The sequence below is a fragment of the Filicampus tigris genome, chromosome 10 (genome assembly GCF_054856515.1).
Source record: "Filicampus tigris isolate MCC_2025a chromosome 10, RoL_Ftig_1.0, whole genome shotgun sequence".
Classification (NCBI taxonomy): domain Eukaryota; kingdom Metazoa; phylum Chordata; class Actinopteri; order Syngnathiformes; family Syngnathidae; genus Filicampus; species Filicampus tigris.
The window spans coordinates 17,273,938-17,294,951 of NC_141226.1; the positions used below are offsets into that span (position 1 = coordinate 17,273,938).

General features: G+C 41.3%; 2 protein-coding genes across 3 annotated transcripts; one reads left to right on the forward strand and one right to left on the reverse strand.

The window, feature by feature from the left end:
- Positions 1 to 42: 42 nt before the first annotated feature.
- Positions 43 to 20,827, forward strand: LOC147141088 (opsin-5-like). 2 transcript variants are annotated; one of them, XM_086042285.1, is made up of 10 exons: positions 43 to 304; positions 4,553 to 4,724; positions 4,803 to 5,031; positions 6,169 to 6,367; positions 13,883 to 14,032; positions 14,536 to 14,623; positions 16,021 to 16,183; positions 16,590 to 16,717; positions 18,395 to 18,729; positions 20,157 to 20,827. In XM_086042285.1, the coding sequence occupies exons 6-10, from the start codon at positions 14,536 to 14,538 to the stop codon at positions 20,712 to 20,714; spliced, it is 1,272 nt and encodes a 423-aa protein (XP_085898411.1). In that variant the 5' UTR covers positions 43 to 304; positions 4,553 to 4,724; positions 4,803 to 5,031; positions 6,169 to 6,367; positions 13,883 to 14,032; the 3' UTR covers positions 20,715 to 20,827. The 2 variants fall into 2 exon arrangements, with proteins under 2 accessions (XP_085898411.1, XP_085898412.1); XM_086042286.1 differs by lacking the exons at positions 43 to 304; positions 4,553 to 4,724; positions 4,803 to 5,031; positions 6,169 to 6,367 and having other exon boundaries at positions 13,847 to 14,032.
- Positions 64 to 7,875, reverse strand: LOC147141089 (meprin A subunit beta-like). The gene is given in 14 exon segments (XM_086042289.1): positions 64 to 287; positions 1,528 to 1,726; positions 2,325 to 2,504; positions 2,568 to 3,035; positions 3,517 to 3,732; positions 4,530 to 4,682; positions 4,792 to 5,010; positions 6,174 to 6,352; positions 6,516 to 6,633; positions 7,220 to 7,298; positions 7,512 to 7,562; positions 7,646 to 7,664; positions 7,740 to 7,821; positions 7,824 to 7,875. Coding segments are annotated over 14 exon segments (2,232 nt in total). The 3' UTR covers positions 64 to 70.
- Positions 20,828 to 21,014: the final 187 nt, after the last annotated feature.

Consider the following 21,014-nt stretch of genomic DNA (forward strand, 5'->3'; position numbering starts at 1 on the left):
TGATCATATTACAGTATTGATGAACGCTGACTCTGATTTCACTTCGTCATTTTGATCTTTCCGTCACAGTTCATGCTACTCTGCCCATGTTCCCCATGACCAGACCGTTGACATAATTTTGTTTCTTGTACTTTTTCTTCAGGCAAACAGCAGTAGTCACGGTCACCACCAGCATGACGCCCAGCACGGACAGCGAGGAGGCCAGGGCGAGGGTGCTGTTATCCGCTGTGGAGCCTCTGTGCTGGCAGCTGTCGCCGTAGAACCACCAGTCGCCGCCCACGGCACATCTGAGACGAGCAGTAAGGTTAGAGCCCAATCACATTGCGCCATGATAACGGTTCACCTCCGCCACCAACTTCTTATCTTCTGTGGTTACGATTCGTATTTGCTGATTCTGAGCTCACAGGCGGGTGGCGGTTTTCCCATTTAACTTTGCTGAATGATGTCCCTGTTGACATTTATATCTGCTTGCAAACTGGAATGTAAGACTGGCAAGAATAGTAAAAACATGGAGCAAGTTCCGTGTTGCAGTGTATACATTCACCGACCGCAACATTAGGTGCACCAGATGGCAGAGATAAAAAGCAATATGCATGTTTCATATATGTATGTATGTATACACTATATATTATGTACATACAGTAAGTGTACATACTGTAAGTGTACATATATATGTATTAGGGGCGTAATAAAAACCGTTTGAACCGGAAAAACGTTTTTTTATTTAAATGGTGCGAGTGCATTGAATCGAATCGTTCCACTTGAAATGTATCGAGATACATATCGAATTATCTTTTATTGGAGGGATATATCTTGGAAGGAATTGGCACGTTTACAGTATTGACAAATTCATTCAAATGTAGGTAAAATGACAACAAATAAGTAATTGCCTCATAAGGTCTCGAACTGAGCCATACTATATCGAATTGAATCGTATTCTCACTGAGTCGAACCGAATCGTTCCACGTTCAAATCGAACCGTCCTTGAATCTTTCCGCACCTATCGAAAACCCTATCGAATCGTCTTTTGTGCAGAGATGCACACTCCTAATATGTATGTATATACTGTAAGTGTACATATATGTATGTATGATCTCAAGATAAGAAATTACCGGTATCCACGGAAACGGCAAAAGTGAATTTGTACGCAAGACAAAATGATTAAATGTACTTAAACTGACACAGACAACAGTGATATCTTAATTCCTGGCTATATTTCTCAAGTCAAGCGCTTTTTTCCAGTTGTTAGTCATCCTTGCTAGACACACCGGACAAATCTGTATCTGCTACTTTAGATCTCAAGTCAGGGATACATGTGATTCAGAGCTAATTGCTAGTGTCCCTTCCACTGTAGGAATGAGTGGACACAGGCTGTTTGTGGTTATCTCTGGAGGTTGTTGTTTGGACATGGAGGGGTAAACATTTGCTGCTCTGACAGCAACTAGGAAGGAGTCTGAGTTGCTGAAAAATGACGGTAACATAAAAAAAGGAAGCAGCTAACGTATGGTGAGTGTAGTGTGCGCTCACCTGCAAACAGCCTTCCCGTCTTCCTCCACGCACACGCCGTCATTCAGACACTGCACATGTGCGCAGACTCCAGCCGGAGATATGGTGCTGGTGACAGTTGACGTGCTCATGGATGAATTGGAAGGAGCTGTAATTGTGGTACTAGAAGAGGAAGGGGTGGTGGTGGGCAAAGGTTGGCTTTCAGTCAGATGCGACACGTCTGAAGAGGCAGAGCAAACGAGAGGGATGTTTTATTCAGTTCAAGTAAATTCAAAGACTCTGATGGATTAATCATAGATGCGGCGATAAGATGTGCGATGGGCTTCAAGCAATACGAAATTAAGAATGATACCATGTTTGACAGCACGTGCGTTGACCGAATGTGACGTGAGTCAACGTTGGTCTCGCACTAGATGGACAAAAGTCTTCAGTCAAACCCGTTTAAAACTTATGAAGGAGATTTATTCGATCAGGGGTCACCAACATGTTGTCCACGGGCACCAGATAGCCCACAAGGAACACATGACTAGCCCATGTTATAAAAATAGCTCACCAGTGATGAGACATCCTGGTTTCCAAGGAATATTGTAGGAGTGATCATTTGAAAATGGAAGTGTGAGGCAGACATGCTAACAGCTGTTCTACCATGTTGCCCCCATTTGCCCCCTTTTGTGAGCAAATGGGCAAAATTACCAAACACTTTTGTCCACACAGCCTTTATCAGGGGTGCCCAAGTCCGGTCCTCAAGAGCCCCTATCCAGCCTGTTTCAGATGGACCGGACTTGGGCACCCCCGGTCTATGTGGTGAGTATTTTTACCCTCCATGCTGAGGAGAAAGATGGCATCCCCTCCCTTGATGAAATCCCTGCTTCTTGCTCTCAGGTGGGTCAGGTACACAGATGTCCCGGTGCCTGGCCCCCGGAAGTACTTGGAACCATCCGCGTCCGTCACCTCGACGCCCACCTTTCGAGGGTCGTCCCAGAATAGCTTGTTGGAGCCTGATGGACAAGTAGAAACCTTAAACACAAATCTCCCACGGGAAGAGTGTCTCATGTGCGTACCTGAAGTCATCTTGCTGGGGTCGGTGGTGATGCTGCGTTGGTTGGACATTCGCTTCTGGATGTGAGGGTGCTGGTCCATGAGCATCATGGTCATTTGCTTCCAGGGACAAGGCCACGTCTGCCCGCTGTCCCCCTCGCGGGCCACCAGGTTCACGTAGGCCGCCATTTTTCCTGAGGAGTCGGGCTTCCCGCTGGGATAGAGCTTCATCTGGAAAGTGTAGCCCTCCTTGGAGGTGAAGGGCGGGCTGTAGATGGCCGCGCCCAAGGGGGTGTTCTCCATCACGTGGCTGAAGTTCTTCACGCGCCACGCGAACTCGGGACACACGGTCTCCGAGATGTTGATGTCGTCTAGAGACAGTCCACCCGAAGATGATCCCGCACCTCCTTTGGTTCCCTGGAAGACCACGCGGAACTTCTTTGTGACGTTCAGCCTGACGTGGTGCAGCTGCCACAGGTCCTGTGGGGGTCCTGTTACATCACATGAGCTTAGTGATAGAAGAGCGCGTAAACCACCCAGGGGTGGGGAACCTTCTTCCTTTCTGCGGGGGGCATTTCAAAGTCCTTTGTGGGTTCAATGGTTTCAAGTTTTTTATAGCAGTTTATCCGAGTCTCTTGTTGTTACAGTATTAGGCTTTGGCCAAATAAACACACATGCCTATTTGTTTTTCCGTCATGTGGGGTCTCTCTCTTAAAAGTATACAGTATGTGCGTCTCACTTTTAGTAACTGACATTTGCCATGATCAGAAAGCCATGTCTAAAAAGACAAAGGAAGACAATTCCAGACTTGAAAGTTTTTCTCAAACTGCATCGTCACCTTGAGGTCTTCCTTCCAAATGAGACTTTGCTAGCAGGCCAGATCGAATGCCCTCGCAGGCCATACTTGGCCCACAGGCCTTAGGTTCCACACCCCTGACCAGGTTTGCACAGAAATAAGAGAGTGATATTGACCGTCAATGGCGGCGATCAAGCGCAGCGTCCCGGCGGGGTTGGCTTTGTCGTACTCCCGGGCAAAGATCTTGAGCGAATCATTGAGGCCGCCGCTGTTATAGAAGAAAAACTGCAGGCATTGATAACCTCGCTTGGAGTACAGGATTCTGCTCTCGAGAAGGGCCGTGTCACTGGGGTTGGCTGCGCTTGTGTTGAAGTGCATGAAATAGCCTGAACCTAAAGACAAATGTTAGTCAATGAATAAATAATTTATTTTTTTTTAAAAAGCATGACATATCGCTAGCGTCAGGCAGGATGCTCGCATCTCCAAAACCCTTTCAGGAAAACAAACCGCCATTAAGATTGCATCATTGGAATTAGCATTTTTAACACTTATAATTGACCAGTAATTTCGAAAAAAAAATGACACGCACACGGGGACTGAACAATAGTATCAATTTGTGAAAAAGTGTGACAATTTCATCATAGATTTTCAACCAACCTACTACAGTAAAATGTTCAAATCTACAAATGAGAAATAAAATATAACTGCGGCCTACAATATTTTACTACATTTTAAATTAGAGATGCAAGTAAAAAGTCTGATAAGGTTTTTTCAAATCAGCATCAAAATAGGTTTCGGAATACATAAAACCATCTCTTATTAAAATTTGTTGTTGACCAGTGTAATTTATCTTACAGATGTGTTCGAATTTCTTTTTTTAAATCTACAGATCATGTGACCAAAAAATGTTAAAATCTACAGATGTGACAAAAAAATACAGATGTGACCTAAAATATTTTTTTCACTACAGATGTGAGCTGAGATTTAAAAAAAACAAAATATGCGACAAAAATGTAATACTACAGATGTATAACCGAAAACAAGAAAAAACACTGTGACCGACTATATATAGCTATAGACCACAAACAAATGACAGAAAAAAGTGCCCAGCGAGTTTTTAACTTCTCAAACTTGGACACTGCTGTCACGATTCAGCCTTACGATCAATTTTCTAAGGGGCTCATCTCACCGGTGCATTTCCCCATGTTGGAGTAGTCCGTGTCGGGGCCGCCTGCCGCCTTGGATAGCCTGTGCCAGTCCTCCTGGTCGCCCGGCCCCTGAATCATCCCGCAGATGTTCTCCCGTTCAAAGTCGCACGAGTCCAGAAAGGTGGATCCCCGAGCTGGAAGACAAAGTCACCTTTGAACAGCTGTAAAGTCATCTCGTAAGGCCAGTGTCAATCGGCTCATTAACAGCAACCACAACAGGACAATAAAAGCCACGCTTCTCACTGCAATTGTAGAGGCGGGAGAGCTTGAGCAGGTCACTGTCGCTGAACTCCATCCTCTGGCCGATGACGTCGGCGAAGGCGTCGATCTTGGTGACGATGGTGGGCTCGGAGCCGTTGCTGAAGGCCGTCTTGCTGTAATGCATCATGGAGCCATAGTCGTAGGGGACGCCCAGCGAGCTGGAGGTGGTGTCGTTGTAGACCTTGAAGTTGTGCTCTCGGCCTGGGTGCCGCACAAACAAAGGTTGGTACCTTGCGTTCGGTGGCTGTAAAAAGTCTACACACCCCTGTTCAAATGCCTGTTTTTTTTTGGTCATTTTGGCAATTTCAGTGCAACTGGGGGGGCCACATAGGACCACACACACTTCTTAACCAGATGTATAACAAAAATGCTATTTTACTGTACATGCATACATGCAAAATATGTGCTCTTAATAGATTTCATTTTTGATAATTAAATATTCAGTGCATGTATAAAATATAATTTTTTTCTAACCCAACAACAAAGGCTTTGAATCAAAAACACAATAACCACAAGTGTATTTTTTTTCCCAGTGCAAAGGGCTCTCTTGCAGGAATTTCTGGCGAGTACTTGCTTCGTAGCACATGTGACAACAATCTCCTAGCTACCTAATGTGTCTGGGTTATGGGGTAGTATGGCAAGAAGGAAATCTTAACCTCCAAAGGAAAACATCCTTGCCTACATTTGACTAAAACACAATTGAACTCTCCCAAATGTGCGTGGGAATATGTTATTGTCCGATGAAACTAAGTTTTTGTTGCTGCAACAATTAGTTTTAGTGTGCACATATTTATGAAACCAGGTTGTATGTTTTTCTCCTCTTCAAAATGTTTTGTTTTCACTCGATTTGTAAAGGTTATACAGTAGGTGGAAAAACCTTTGAAAACATTTGTCTTGTCTCTTTTTCATATTACAAAATCCTCGCATTCAAACAGGGGTGTGTAGACTTTTTCTTATGACTCACTGTGTATGCATGTGTCATGGCACATTCGTATCGCTCAATAGGACAATTAATCAAAGTTCTCTGCACTCTAATAGCGGCAATTGATGATTTCACGGGCAAATGGCAGCGCGGTTGTGCCATGTTTATCGTTTCTTATCGCGCTCCAACAACAACGCGTTTATCACTTAATCACTCAAAGTAATGAACGATAGCCCACAACAAAGTACAACACTCCAGGTGTTTCCCTCTCATATAATTTAATGATGTCCCATATAAAACTTTTCCAGTTGACCATTATGCTTCGTAGCGGTTTGCATCATGCTGAGAGCGGCTACTAACATTAGTATTGTTATAATAATTGTGTTTAAATGCAGTGCATCATACTCATATTAATATTGTCTTTAATGTGGCTGCAGCTTACCCTCAGAAATGCGGTCCCACATGATTTGCACGTAGTCGTCCCGGTCTGCTCTGGACTGCTCGTGCCAGAAGCCCAAAGCGTGCAAGAACTCATGTTCGATGGTGGCGATGCGGTCGCAGTTTTTACCAATGGACAGCCGCTGCCTACCGACGCGCTGGTTGCCCACCGAGGAAAAGCAGCTTCAAGAACGGGAGGTAACCATTCATTATTAGAATCACAAACAGTAGATTAAAATCTTCAAATTTAAAACGATATCATCCCCCTGCCATATCTAAACTAAACCATAACTAAGATGTGGCTCGCAGTAAGAACAACTTTGACAGTGCTGTGCTAGCGCCTCACCCACTGCCTTTGAAGATGCCGATGTAGTTTGCTTCTCCGCTCCACGGCTTGAAGTCAATGCATGTCTTAAGGCGGTACTGCTCAAAAGCCTTTAGGATCACACCTTTTGCATTTATTTCTGCGACAAAAAACAAATCCGAGAAAAATATTATATTTTGCAATGTTTGTGTCATACCGTGAACTGTGTCGAATCTAGTGAAAGCCCAACGCAACACAGTAACACTGGTTGACGAAGTATATGAATCCGTTGTACGCCCTATTTCCGTGCCCAGCAAAAGTCTAGCGCAAAGCGCATCCCAAATGTGCGCACGGGTGTAGTTTTTGAATTCATTTGGTATTTTCCGAGATGGGCGCAGGTGGAGAGGGGCGTTTGCGCCGTTGTGGGTGGGAACGCAGGGCCTACTTGTTTGCCATCCATTGGAAGCGGCTCCCCTCGTTTCCTTTAAATTCTGCAGTGAGAGAGGTGCGTGGTCTACATAGCATTTAGATGCAGGAGAACGGCGTGCGCGAAGCACATTTAAAAGGAACTGCAAGACACTTGCGAATGGCCAAAGTTGGCCACCTTCCGTAGCCAATCATGCTGCGTGTGTGACAACCATAGTTGTGCCGCGGTCAGCCGGGTGCTTTCCATAAACATTGGCTTGAACAAATTGCGATAGAGTGCAAACTACAGGCACAATAACAATTAAAAACAACATATTCACCAAGGTCTTCCCCCATGTAGTACGGGATAGTCGTGGGCCACCTGTACTTTTCGCCTATTATGGAGTTCCGACTTTGTTTCTGTTGATTGAAAATGAGAAGCACGTGAAAGCAGAACATGATACTTCCCCACAATGTCAAAAATAATAGTCAATGAGGAACACAAACCTCGCCAAGTACAATGTCGCCTTCTACCAGATTTAATCCTGCTTCTGTGAGGCCAAAGCACAGTAATGAAGCGCTTCAAAAGTGAAAAAGTGTGGGGATTATTTTTCCTTTCCTCCCCGCACGTACCTTCATTGATTTCAAAAATGTCAAGATCGCGTCCGCCATCGACATCGTGGTCTGCAATAACTTTCAAGATTAGGCTCGTGATTAAAAAAAAAAAAAAATCAACATGTGAACTTCTTTGCTTTCCATTTACTTACCTTCTAATATTTCTGTAGGCTGAACGAATACAGGGAGAGAAAAAAATGAAATGGCAAAATAATACATACATGTCATTTGTTTGTATTTTCTCACCATGCACAGTGCGGCGCCACACAGCAAGCACATGATGTGCAGAGCCACTAATACGCCCGCAGATGTTCCTCCTGCCATGTCTCACAATAATGAGTGACAGTGTCGTAAGCGAGCGCTCATTTAGTGTAAGGTGCATGATTTGATGCACGTGATGCGCAGGTGAATGATTGACAACTTGCTGAAGGCTCAACGTGATATAATCACTTCAATTGGCTTCCTCTGCTATCAGCTATCAAATCTTTACATGTGCTGTGAATGTTGTTTTTTTTTTTTGTCCTGTTTTTTTTTTTTTTTTTTTTTCATTTTTGTAATCACTGTTTTCATTGGCAGCCCAGTAAAGTATTATTATTTTACAATTCATTCATTCCATTATTATGATTACCTGATAAATTCATTTTTTAATATTGTATTATGACAAAGGGAAAGCACAGTAACCCCCCTTTCCATCCTGGTTCGAGGTCCCACTATTTTGCAAACTTAGTTAGTTGTTTTTTTTTTTGGGGGGGGGGGGGGGGGGGCAAATAAATAACTCAATTTTGCGCTTCCACCCGTTAATTTGGGGTGCAATTCCACTGTCAGCCACGTGATGGCAGCACACTATTTTCATTTGTTTGACACTAAATTTCAAAGCTCAGCCTAGTCAGGCAAGTTTTTACTGAGGATTATTTAACGTCAAATGCTCTTCATTCCGCTTTTTACAGCTACAGAAAGCGACAGCTGTAGGTTCAATTTTATAATTAACATCTACTCTAGTTAAATAGAATATTTCTGTATCGCTATTTTCATGCATTGCAGGAGCGGTCTGGAAAATAACTCGATGGAGGGGGGGTATTATTGTATTGTTATATTATCTGTCTACATGTGTTGCTGCACCAATGATTGTTTTAGGTCTATTTATTCTCTTTTTAGCTGTAAGTGACCCTTGAAAGGTGCTGGAAATGATGAGAAGGCTTCACTCCAAGTAAGGAGGAAGTGTTTCACGTGTTAGTTGTTGAAAGTATGTATTTTGTAAGTGGGCTAAAGCAGGCGCCAACAAAGTCAGCCGTCAAATGCATGCAAACTGAATGGTTGTTTTAGATGTTGCTGATTGGTTATTGATATTTTGGGGCACTACGCTTTATATCACTTAAATTTGACCTCAGCACAGAGATGGACCTAATGAAGCTGAACTGATGAGGTTCCTTGCGTGTATGTTCGCGTGTGTGCATGCGTGAGCATGTCCTGTTCTGGCAGTTTTGTTTTTTAATCATGCTGAGTCCTTACATAGAAATACAAAGGCAAAAAAAAAGTGTGACATGCTGTGGCACGACAAAAGCTGTAACAACATACAGAATGTGACTTATAAATGCAAACAAATCTATAGATATGACCTAATCTTTAGATAACATACCAATGTGATCTAAATTCAAAAAAGAAGCTACTCAGCGGATTTTTTCAAAGAGAGATTCTACTGTATAGAGAGACGTTTTTTTTAATTACCGATATGACCTACAAATTAAAAAAGCAACAGAACTAAAAATATTTTTTTTGTAAAAACCGTAGATGTGACCTAAAATAGAGTAGAATAAACCTACAAATGTGACCTCAATAATGAAAAAAATGTGACCTAAAAATGCAAATGAAGACAACTACAACTGAAACATAATTTGTTTTTAAATCAGATGTGACCATAAAAATATAACCCACGTATCTCGCCTAAAAAAATAACAAAAACATCTTAATAAAAAAAAGCTTACATATAATATATGTATTAGATCTAAGCTTCGATATACGTTTTGAAAAATGTGTGTAATAATTTCATAATTTTGTTCAGACAAGAAAAAAAATGAATTACATATGTGACCTAAAAATGCCTGTAAGTGTTCTCATTCAGGTCATTTCACTTTGAAGACACTGAATCGATCACCACTGGCCTGTTGTGGTTGTCTTTGGGCTTCTAAGAATCAATTGCCCCCAAGACCTAAGACAACCACAACAGTCTAGTTTGGATCGATTCTGTGCCTTGAGGAAAACAAAAACATACCAAAAAAAACTACAAATAAGATAGGGTGATGCTTGGGGAGTTGTTTATACCGATGTTATATCCAATACCGGTTTTCCATTTGTTCCCCCCACCGCCCCGCCCCCCATTTTCTTTGGCGTGACACTTTGATTCTGTCATGACCAATGGGGCCCTGTGATGCAGGTAATCATGAAAAAGATGGCCGACACCACGTGTCAAAGAGTTGACATTCACATGCTTCTGCCTGCAGTCGGTGTGACTGGAGCAGCAAACAAATGAGAAATCAATGCCTATCCCACTCGGCTACAGTAATAATAATTCATAATTCCAATACACATTGAAGGATAATTCAGTGGAGGCGCTAACACTTGGCTGAGCACTGCAATGAAGGGACGTTGCTTGCAATTTAAGCTTTAATCTATATGTAAATGAGGCCGTACTGGAGCCTATATGTGTGCGTACTGTGAACATGAGATCGAGGGGAAGTGTGTTGTTAACCTGTTGAAACTGTGACGTGCTGCTAGACAACAGACAAGAATGGTGACACAAATCTCATGTTGGGATGACGTACTTAATAGTGGTCATTACACTCTTATCGTTCAGTGTGGATTGATCTTCTCGGAAGTTTGCTATTATTCATGACGTAATGCTTGTGTCATCTACACATCCATTTTTTTTAAATAGCAATTTGGTCCTACCACGGTCACAGGTGAGTAGACTAACAAACCTGCTCATAAAAACAAATTTAACTAAGTGCATTTAAAAAAACAAAAGAAGTCGAAACTAAATCAATACTAACTAGAATGAAAAATCCCAAAGTATTATACAAAATCCACACAGGGATTTGAATCCGGACATCTTGACTGTGAGGCAGATGTTCTTAAACACTAGACGACATATTTAACTCATCCAGAATTGTTTTTGTTCAATAAAAATAGACTCCAGCTCACCAGCAACCCTAGTGAGCATAAGCGGTCAAGAAAATAGATGGATGGATGGGCGAAAAATATGTCTGCATCAATGTGACTTAGAATATAAAATAAACAAATAAATGAACTAATGAGACCTACAAAAATACATTAAAAAAAAAACACACAGGTAAAGGTGAGAGAATCTATGTCTAGAACTTTTCTTTTTAAACCACAAACGTGGCAGTTTTCCCCCCAAAGTTCAGATACAGGAAAATACAAAATACAAAACTACAGACATGACCTAAAAGAAAAAAAATACAATAAAACACTATAAATGCAATCTAAATATACTTCAGAAAATTACAGGAGTCAATAAACAATAATGATTTAGTAAATGAATCTTCAGTGATGACCTAACATAATTTGTTAATACTGTAGATGAGTCTTACAACTAATTTTAAAAAATGAAAATGTTAACAAAAGACTGGAAATATGACAATGATAAAAATAATAATTATTATTATTATAATACAATACAACAAAAAACTGCAGAATTGACCTCAAAATATTTTTGACAACCTACTGATGTGACCTAAAATCTGTGTTTTCAAAAACTACCGATGAATCACCGATGTGACTTCACATGAAAAAAAAAATATATATATGTGAAAGTCAACTCAAACATATTTTTTTCAAGAATATGTTCACAGCAGGCCCACTGGTTGAAACAGGGCATTCTGATAAATATTGTGTTTGTGGAATAAGTGTTAATCCACTCGTTTTTAGCCATCTCCGGGGGCGGCCATTTTGTCTTCTGTCAACTGAAAATGACATCACAAGTGCTCACAACGACCAATCACGGCTCAGATTCAGAATACAGGTCAGCCGTGATTGGTCATTGTGAGCAGTTGTGATGTCATTTTCAGTCGACAGAAGACAAAATGCCCTCCCCCGGAGATGGCTAAAAATGAGTAGATTAATTAATATTCCACAAACGCAAAATGAATCAGAATGCCGTGTTTCAACTAGTGGGACTGCTGTGAACATATTCTTGAAAAAAATATCTTTGGGTTGACTTCCGCTTTAAGAGACCTAAAAATAGAGAAAACAACAGAAAACAGTCAAGCCAGAATAAATACTATCCCTCACATACATTATGACCTACAAAAAAAGCTTACAGATATGTCATACGACCAAAATACATTTTTAAAAATGAATTGAAAAACCCCCCCACAGATAACATTCAGTCTGTACCAAACAACACAATGTTTTTCTCGGAATTATATGATCTTGAATACTAAGAAGAACCAACTTAAAGCCCTCGTCGCGGGCAAATCAATGGCGTTGACTCAAGAGCATCTCCACCGTGTCGACATTGCTCAACCCGCTGCGTGCCGACAAACACGACTTGGGTGCAAACTTAGCAATGCAGTACGTGTCTTCCACTCAACAAACATCCAATTGTTGTTGTGCTTGAGGTCATTTCATTGAGCGTCTTCCCACGCGACGGGCAAAAAGCTGCGTCGTAAATTAATGCCATCCTTCAAAGAGGCCTGGTTACTTCAGCGGCATCTGCCCGTGGCTGTTTTTGTCCAGCACGTGGCGAAATGAGACGGTGTGTTGCTCACTAAATGGATAGCTTCAGCGGGAAAATCACTCAGGAGCATAAAAATAAAAAAGATGAGGCATGGAGGTAAATCAGCATTGTTATGTCATCGTTGTGCTGCAACCTTGTTAGAAAAGAATCAACAAAAATAATTAGGGGGAAAATGAATTTAAAAAGTTGCAGGCCAAATGGTCCTCATCTAAACACATCTTTATAGATATGTTCCTAAAATCTGCCATTAGAGGGGACATTATATGGGAAATGTACTGCTATCACATCAAAGCCATAAGGTAAGCAGGCCTGCAATGCACCTGCATTCCATGTGCCGACTTCACAGCTCTAGTGCGCAACTAATGCACCATGTTCAAAAAAAAAAAAAGAAATCTTAATGAAATTCAAATTAATTGAATGAAATCTAAAGAGAATGCATGGATGGAAAGGAGACACTTTGATTGGCCATGATTGAAGTTGACTGTGACCACTCCCGTAGCTGCACATCCCTCCCTCTTGCAGATCCGCCAGCCTGCGCTTGACTGCGAAATGACAAACATTGGATCGACGCTGCTTCTTTGCAGTGATGCACCATGCTGGATTTACGCAGGGCTCTTATGAAATATAGCGCCTTAAGAGTTTTCCAAAAAAATCATAGTTACTTTATCTTTAAGTTAAGCTATCTTATTAAAGTACTAAATGGTTCAGCTCCTACTTGGAGGAAAGGAGTTATTTTTTAACCATTGGAAGTTTTGAGTCTGATCAAATGGCCATGACTTGTGGGGTCCCTCAAGGGTCATTCCTTGAATCCCTTTTGTTCCTAGATGAACCAAATGTTCCTTCAAATAAACCAAAACAAAACTAAGGTAATTGTTTTCGGCAATAAAGAAAATGTGGTTGCTTTTACGAAACACTTGGAGCAAAGACCAAGTCCAAAATCTCGGGGTCCTGATGGACTCGGACCTGACTTTCAGCAGTCATATCAAATCAATCACTAAACCTTTTTGACCAGCTGAAAAACATATCCAGACTCCAGGAACAGAAATGAAGTCGCCTCAATTAAATGCTTTTAAATCCAGGGAAAAACTACGCGGGACCTTAAATTAAGGTCTTTTCAGCAGACAAGACAAGACAAGATGGCCTCTATTGATCCCACAGTGGGGAAATTTTCAGCAGCAAAGATATAGGTCACACAGAGATGGCGGCATAATCGAACCGTTAATTTATAACATTAACAACCAACATTTAGAATCAAACCTATGTAAATATACGTAGTAACCATGTGTATATACACACACACATATATATATATATATATATATATATATATATATACACACACACCAACATACATAGAAAGTATGAAATCAAAATCAATTTCACTGTCAGTCATTTTAAAAAGCTACTGTTGATTTCTTTGCTCAAATAAATAATTGTTCAGACAGATTGAATGGATTACATTTGCGGTGTCCACCCCTTGCTATGCTATTGGCGTCCAAACGCTGGAGTGTGTGGGCGGCATGGTGGGGAGTGGGGTGGGGTGGGGGGTGGGCTTAGCGGGGGGGTGATGAGAAGCTCTCCGGAGAGCAGACGAGCCTTTCTCTCACATTCTCTCTCTCGTGTGTGTCAATAGCATATTCGAATGCTGTTCCCTGTTTCTCATCACATCCGGGACACTTTTTGGGCACCAACACGTCACCCGCCCCTCCAGCGACATTTTGTTCTCCCGTAATTGATTCAGAAACTTAATTGGGTCAGATTAGAACGTCGATGAAGACGCAAGGTAAGAACGACCACAGCATTTTGATGGCGTTACTCGTGTTGTAAATTTGTCTTAAATAATGACTGAGACGACATTTCATTTTTAGACTATGTATTGAACAAGTTGTCGAGAAAATGATTGACAGGTGGTTCAACTCTATGACACGGTTTGGTGATGTCTTTTAACCAAGTGAAAGGAAGCAAGCTAGTCACTTTTTTTTGTATTGTTTGAAGTGAAAATACAAGTAATGTATGCTGTATACCACAGGTGTCAAACTCAAAGCCCAGGGGCCGTTTCCTAGCCAAATTTTATCGGCTAATTATGATTTATATCGGAAAATATGACACTACGGGAAGAGTAACACTTAATTGACCCACACATTGTGTATTCTTGATCCGCCTCCACTGAACATCTGTGACATTTTCCACTTGACTTTGGCCACTGAAGCAGAATTGATTAAAAAAAAAAAAGTTGATAAATCTGATATGACAAATGGGGTGTGAGACCAAAGCTGTTGTGTTCAGATGGGATGGGTCAATGACAACTCTGCATTCCAGTCCAATATTCCCGTGCCTCTGGACATCACTGTGGCTGTGGTCTATTCACTCTTTGGTGAGTAAAATTGACTACAATTTGGAAAAAAAACAACAACAAAAAAAACAATTTACTTTTCATTTTCAAGCCAATATCTATATGAATAGCCTGGCTGCTTGGACTAAACAACAAGGCTGCCGGAGTCCACCACTCCCATGTACCGTAGATATTGGCACCACTTGTGTTTCATTTACTGTATACGTATGTTTAGTATGTATGAGGTATATGCAGTGTGACGTGTAATCAATTTTCCCCAAGCAAGCAAGGATAAGTATGCAGTGTTTGTCGCATAGACTAACGCCACGCAAGGAAAAAACATGCATTCATGTCCATGTTTAACAGGAGCATTACTGTACAGTGTTTACCTTTAAAATAGTCTTACTATGGGATCACTGGAGGCGCAGTGAGGAAGATTAGCCATTTATTTCATACACAATTAGTGCATTAATTATATGTGGTTCACTTGTGAAAAAGGCTCCTTCTAATTAATTATCACAATCTTTAATGGTAAACACCAAGAGACTCTTTACATGCTGCTGTTTTGATTAGCAACAGAGTTCAAACAGACTCAGAATTGAAAAATGTCAGTTGCTACCCCAAACGGTCGATTAAAGTCTTCCACCAGAAACAACCAGAAATATTTGTCCACGCGCAAATATGAACTTTCACATGCTTGTTGTTGCTTCTGTGGCTGGGAAGTCATCGTTTTTCTTACTATCCACAGTCATGAAATAAAATGCACATGTCCAGAATGTTACCCAACACGCTCAATACACCAGCAGGATCAAATCGAAATAAAATGCTAATTTTTGCTGGGCTTGATTTACGAGATAATGCCGTTTTATTTGCCCTTGTTTTGCTTTTGTGTATTAAATTAACAGCCAATCAGGATGATCAATCGGCACCATTTTGCACACTGCGATTGCTTGCCCATTCATTCAAATCACACCTAAAAAGCACAACGACTCAAAAATCACTTAATTCATCACAATTCTGAACATAACTTTTACTTGAAATTTTTACGTTTTGTTTAATCAAACCATGACTGTGGATGGTACGATAAACAACGACTTCGCAGCCGTGTTGGTTGACTGCTGCAGTGGAAATGTTTGACTTTGATTGACAATTGTGCATTTGTTCTTCGAATATACAGCTAATCGAAATGATGTAGCGGAGTATAAAAGTGTAAAAATGCTGCATCCATGTGAGAATGACAGGAAAGTCACTGATATCAAAAAATTCCACTAGATGTGGGGTGGCTAGAAAGTTAGCAGCTACAATCGTACAATCGAAGCTACAAACGGTACTTTTATTGCCAAAGAACAAATGATAACGTCTTGTAGTAGTCAGTGTAATATTTGATGTGTTTGAAACTCATTTGGGGTTTTTGGTTCCTTGATTCCTCCTCGGTGCAGGAATATGTTCACTCTTTGGAAACAGCACTCTGCTGTATGTGTCCTACAAGAAAAAACACATCCTGAAACCGGCCGAGTTCTTCATCGTCAACTTAGCCGTCAGCGACCTGGGCCTGACGCTGTCTCTCTACCCCATGGCCACAACATCCAGCTTCTACCATAGGTAGCGTTTTATTTTTAGTAAACAAAATATTTTATTCTTGACTTTCAGAAATTCATGGCAGCCTTTGCGATTTGAAAATTGCCTTTTTACGACATTGCCAAGGCGGTTTGAATTTGATTTGTTCGGCCCAATAGTTAAAAGTACAGATACGATTTTATGACGACCTGATTTCTATTGCCATTATTTCCGATGACATCAATTGTTGAACTGTTGTTTGGGGGCACCTTTGACTTTTTGAATGTTTTCACTACAACACTACTGAGCGCCATGCTGGTGCGCGTCGCGTTTTTACACTCACCCACGTCCTCCGTCATTGATCCTTCTGTTTGTTTCTATCGGCGCACGAAGCTCTTCTTTCTCGCTCCCTCCCTTTCCCTTTTCCCACACCCTCGCACCTCCCACGCAGGTGGCTGTACGGGAATACGGCGTGCTCCATCTACGCCTTCTGCGGCATGCTGTTCGGCATTTGCAGTCTGAGCACTCTCACCTTGCTCAGTATGGTGTGCTTTGTCAAAGTGTGTTACCCACTGTACGGTAAGTCTTCAAAGTGGACACGCGTGACCCCAGAAAGATGCGTAGCGGCACCGCAAAATGGCCCATTGTTGATCCCGCCCTAATACCTCCACCGAGAGCCGCACGCTAAACCTCTCTTTGATGACCCACGAGTCCGCCGGGCCGCACTCGATGAATACGGCTTGTGATGTTGCTTAATACGCTGCAACGGAGCCCTCGGTTTGACCTCAAGAAATGATTTTTTTCCCAGCAGGAGTCGCAGACGGCTTTAATTGAGTGAATGTGAAGCAGCTTCAAGCCAATTGTTCAACCGCGCTTCCTCTTGTGTTTTAGCAGTTGATGATAAATTGGATTGAATTCATCCTGTCAGGAATTTCTCAAACAGAATACAGTCTGAACCTCAACGTACGATGTTGGTGTTACATCAACAGTGTGTGAAATTGAGTTGTTTACTTTGCGGTTACTGAACAAAATCACATAAGCAGCTCAGGCTGGGTTGTGAGGGGCACGAGTAAATTGAATGACTTCCAGCAAAACAGCACCACCAAGTGGACTGATTGGGCAATTGGGAAGCGGGTGCCGATTAGGGTTATGCAGCTCTGGTTTGTGGCTCGTACGGGACATGATCTCGACACACTACCAGCGATCTGATACATAAAAAAAAAATGTGATCTAACACAATGTGATTCAATTCAATTCAATTTGATACTATGATGAGACTATTTTTTTCTTTACACGAAACAACATTTCAATTTAACAGTATTTTGGTAAACACCTAGATCACAATAGAGTCAATACATTTGTACTATTTTTTTTTTTATCAGAAATGTAAGTAAGCTTTTCTAGATTTTTTTGCTCTGATAGCGAATCTTCCCTTATTTTTTTTCTTCTGGCACACCAGGTTTATATAGTTGGTAATACCATAGGGTTAGGTTCAGCAACAGGCGGACTTTTTTTCTGCAACCTCATAGCTACAACACATGGTAAAATCCGTATTGTGCGTTTTTTGTATGTCAAACTTAAAAACAAAAAAAGAAAATATCTCACAAACCTGACGTGCTAGGAGGTGAAAAAAGTAAAGACATTTTTTAAAATCAGCCTCAAAAATACATTAACCTTAACTCATGTAATGAGGCTTCATGCAATTTTCTTAAAGCAGGGGTGTCAAACTCATTTTTGCCGTCAGTTATGGTGTCCCTCAGAGGGCCGTTACAACTGTGAACCCGTATAAATGTTGTATCACCTTATATTATTAAAAAAAAAATCACAGATAAGTTTTGAAATCAGAAGCCAGTAAATAGTTTGTGCAACAATGTTTCAATTTATTTCAAAGGGGGGATTGGTAGCAAATGTTTAGAAAATATCACATTTGGTGATACAAGTGAAGACAATTTGAAAAAAAAACATGTCAAGTCAACACACATGATTTGACTTCACGGGCCACATCAAACGATGTCGCGGGCCGGATCTGGCCCCCGGGCCTTGAGTTTGACGCCTGTGTCTTAAAGAAAAAACAAATGAACCTTTGACAACTGCTTATAAAAAGAAAAATATCAACTCTTCTTAGTGGAGACCCACAGTATCAGCTCTGTTTCTATAGTAATTTGGAAAAAGTTAAAAAAAAAAAAAAAAAACGATTATTTTGCTCAAATAAATGAATTATAGAATTAGATACTGAAATAAAATGTATGTTCACAGGCAACCGATTCAACTGCATTCACGGCCGTCTGCTCGTCGCCTGCGCTTGGCTCTATGCGCTGTTGTTCGCTTGCTGCCCGCTAGGCCACTGGGGCGAGTACGGGCCGGAACCCTACGGCACCGCCTGCTGCATCGACTGGCGCCTGTCCAATCGGCTGCCGACGGCGCGCTCCTACACCGTGGCGCTCTTCTTCTTCTGCTATATCCTTCCGTGCTGCGTCATCCTGGTGTCCTACACGGGCATCATCACCACCGTGCACGCGTCGCACAAGACCATGGAGCAGCATGCGTCGAGACACACGCACATGAGCAGCATCCAGATCATTATCATCAAGGTAAAAGGACCGATATTATTATTGAAGATTTTAGTCGAGTTTCATGAAAGGACACAATTGACAGGTGATGATGTGTTGATAAATGTGAACCCTCGAGACGGGAGGCATCGTCTGTACAAGAAAATTGTAGCGACCTCAATAGTCTCATGAGACGCTTAGTCCATTAGGCAATATGGGCAAACGCTAAGGACGCATTGTTTGAATGAGCTATTATTAACGCTTGAAATGGAAAATCTAATTCAAAAGTAAAGCAATACCCAGTTAATATTACTAATAATGTAGCAGTCATAATAATGCTTTTATTCTTATTTGTTGAATATACATATGGCCAGAAAACATTTTCCCAGCATGTAATAGTCAATTAAAATACGATTCCCTTCACACCCCTTTATAGATCAAATTTGTAATATCTACTTGTTTGTTCCGTTATAGTTCAAATTTTCTCAAACATGTTAATTGTTTTAAACTTTACATCAGTGCCTAAGCACATAGCCTCATATTATTTAACATAAACCTTTCGTTCTGATGTTAATTCACCGATGTGTCAACCTGCTTCTGTATAGCGCCAACTACTGCTGAGGAGGACTTACTCAATGTCAGATTTTTCTTTGCCGTAAGTATCAGTGGTCGGTATCGGCAGCCTCCAAAATTAATTATTAAAATCATTATTATTACCACTCCATAACTTGGCGTATATGCTATATTTAGCTTATATTAAATTGCAGTTAACCGCTTCTTTGCATCTGCTAATCAACATTTCACTAACAAAAATGTTGGATTTAAAATGCATATCAGGAACAAAAATGCATTGTAAATCGTACATGCATATTAGACAGAATGTATGTACAAGGTTTTTATTCTTATATTTTGAAATATAACAATTGTATTATGTTAAATATTTCAGAAAATGTTCAAGTCAATTTACAGTGTAAATGTGTAAATATTCTGCTTGGAGCACAAAAATTTGAAGTTAAGGGTAACTGCACTCCTAATTGTAACGAAAAAAAGTTAGCCTGGGGCCCTGTATTATATATTTTAAATTGTTTGACGTCCTTATATAAATTTTAAGACAATCGCATAAACAACGCTATTCAATTTCTTCTGTAGGCGTATGTAAATCGCAGATGGAGACGTGTGTGTGTGGGGGGGGGGCATATAAAATCTCGCCTAGGGCGCCACATCGGATAGCGCCGGCTCTCATTAGAAAGAACTGACTCTGGATGTGCTGTGATGGATGAGAAGCCAGCGCTGCCTGCACGGATAAACTCATCATCAGGAATCCATGAGAATGATTACGTAACAAATGATGCATCCTAAAACCTCAGAGGAGCTATTATCCACAAAACATTTTTCATACATTTTATGTGGCCCTCACAGGACTTCGTAAAATTGTATTTTCTTTTCTGCTGTGTGCTCTTTGTCCTCAGCTAAGCGTGGCAGTCTGCATCGGTTTCTTCGTGGCGTGGAGCCCGTACGCTCTGGTGTCCATGTGGGCTTCCTTCGGCACCATCGAGGACATCCCGCCTCTGGCTTTCGCCATGCCGGCCATGTTCGCCAAGTCCTCCACCATCTACAATCCAATCATCTACCTCACGCTCAGGCCCAACTTTCGCAAGGTAATGTTCAGGGACCTCGGCGCGCTAAAGAGCTGCATGGGAAAGTGCTGCTGCCGGCCAAGGATCAAGGTGAGACTTCAGTTAGTCCAAAGACGCACTGAGCAGTTACCTTCGCCCAACTCCACCGCGCAACCTCCTATGGTAGTGCTGAAATGTCCCAAGGATACCGCTGAATGCTCTGGACACTGTCCTCAAGTGTACGGTATCGCTAAGCCTGCCGCCTATACAGAATCGTCCAAGGAGACGGTCGGTCCAAGTGTGAGCCACACCAGGTCCCTGTTGTGCCTAACGTGTGCAAAAAGAACTCCAGACAGTCTTCATATCAATTTGGAGATGGTTCCAGGCACAGCAAAAGTGGCTTGGCCTTAATTTCCCCAATAACTTATTTTTCAGGGTGTTGTATAACATATTGAGCAATGCATTAAATATTGTTCAGGAATGTACAATAAACTAATCATCAGGCTATATAGCCACCTTATTGACCTTGGTTTTTAAATTTTAGATGTCTATAGGTTTGTCCCCATATCCTTAAAAAAAGTATTTTCTAATATGAAAGTCTTAATTAACACTGGTCAACAGCAAATTTTAATCAGAGATGGCTTTATGTGTCCCAAAATGTAAGTTTGACGCTGATTTAAAAAAAAAAAACGCCTTCACCTAGAAACGTTT

Coding starts and splice junctions, on each gene's coding strand:
- LOC147141088 (XM_086042285.1), top strand. CDS start 14,536: ATGGGATGGGTCAATGACAACTCTGCATTCCAGTCCAATATTCCCGTG. Junction 14,624..16,020: donor TGTGGTCTATTCACTCTTTG/GTGAGTAAAATT, acceptor TCCTCGGTGCAG/GAATATGTTCACTCTTTGGA. Junction 16,718..18,394: donor AGTGTGTTACCCACTGTACG/GTAAGTCTTCAA, acceptor GTATGTTCACAG/GCAACCGATTCAACTGCATT.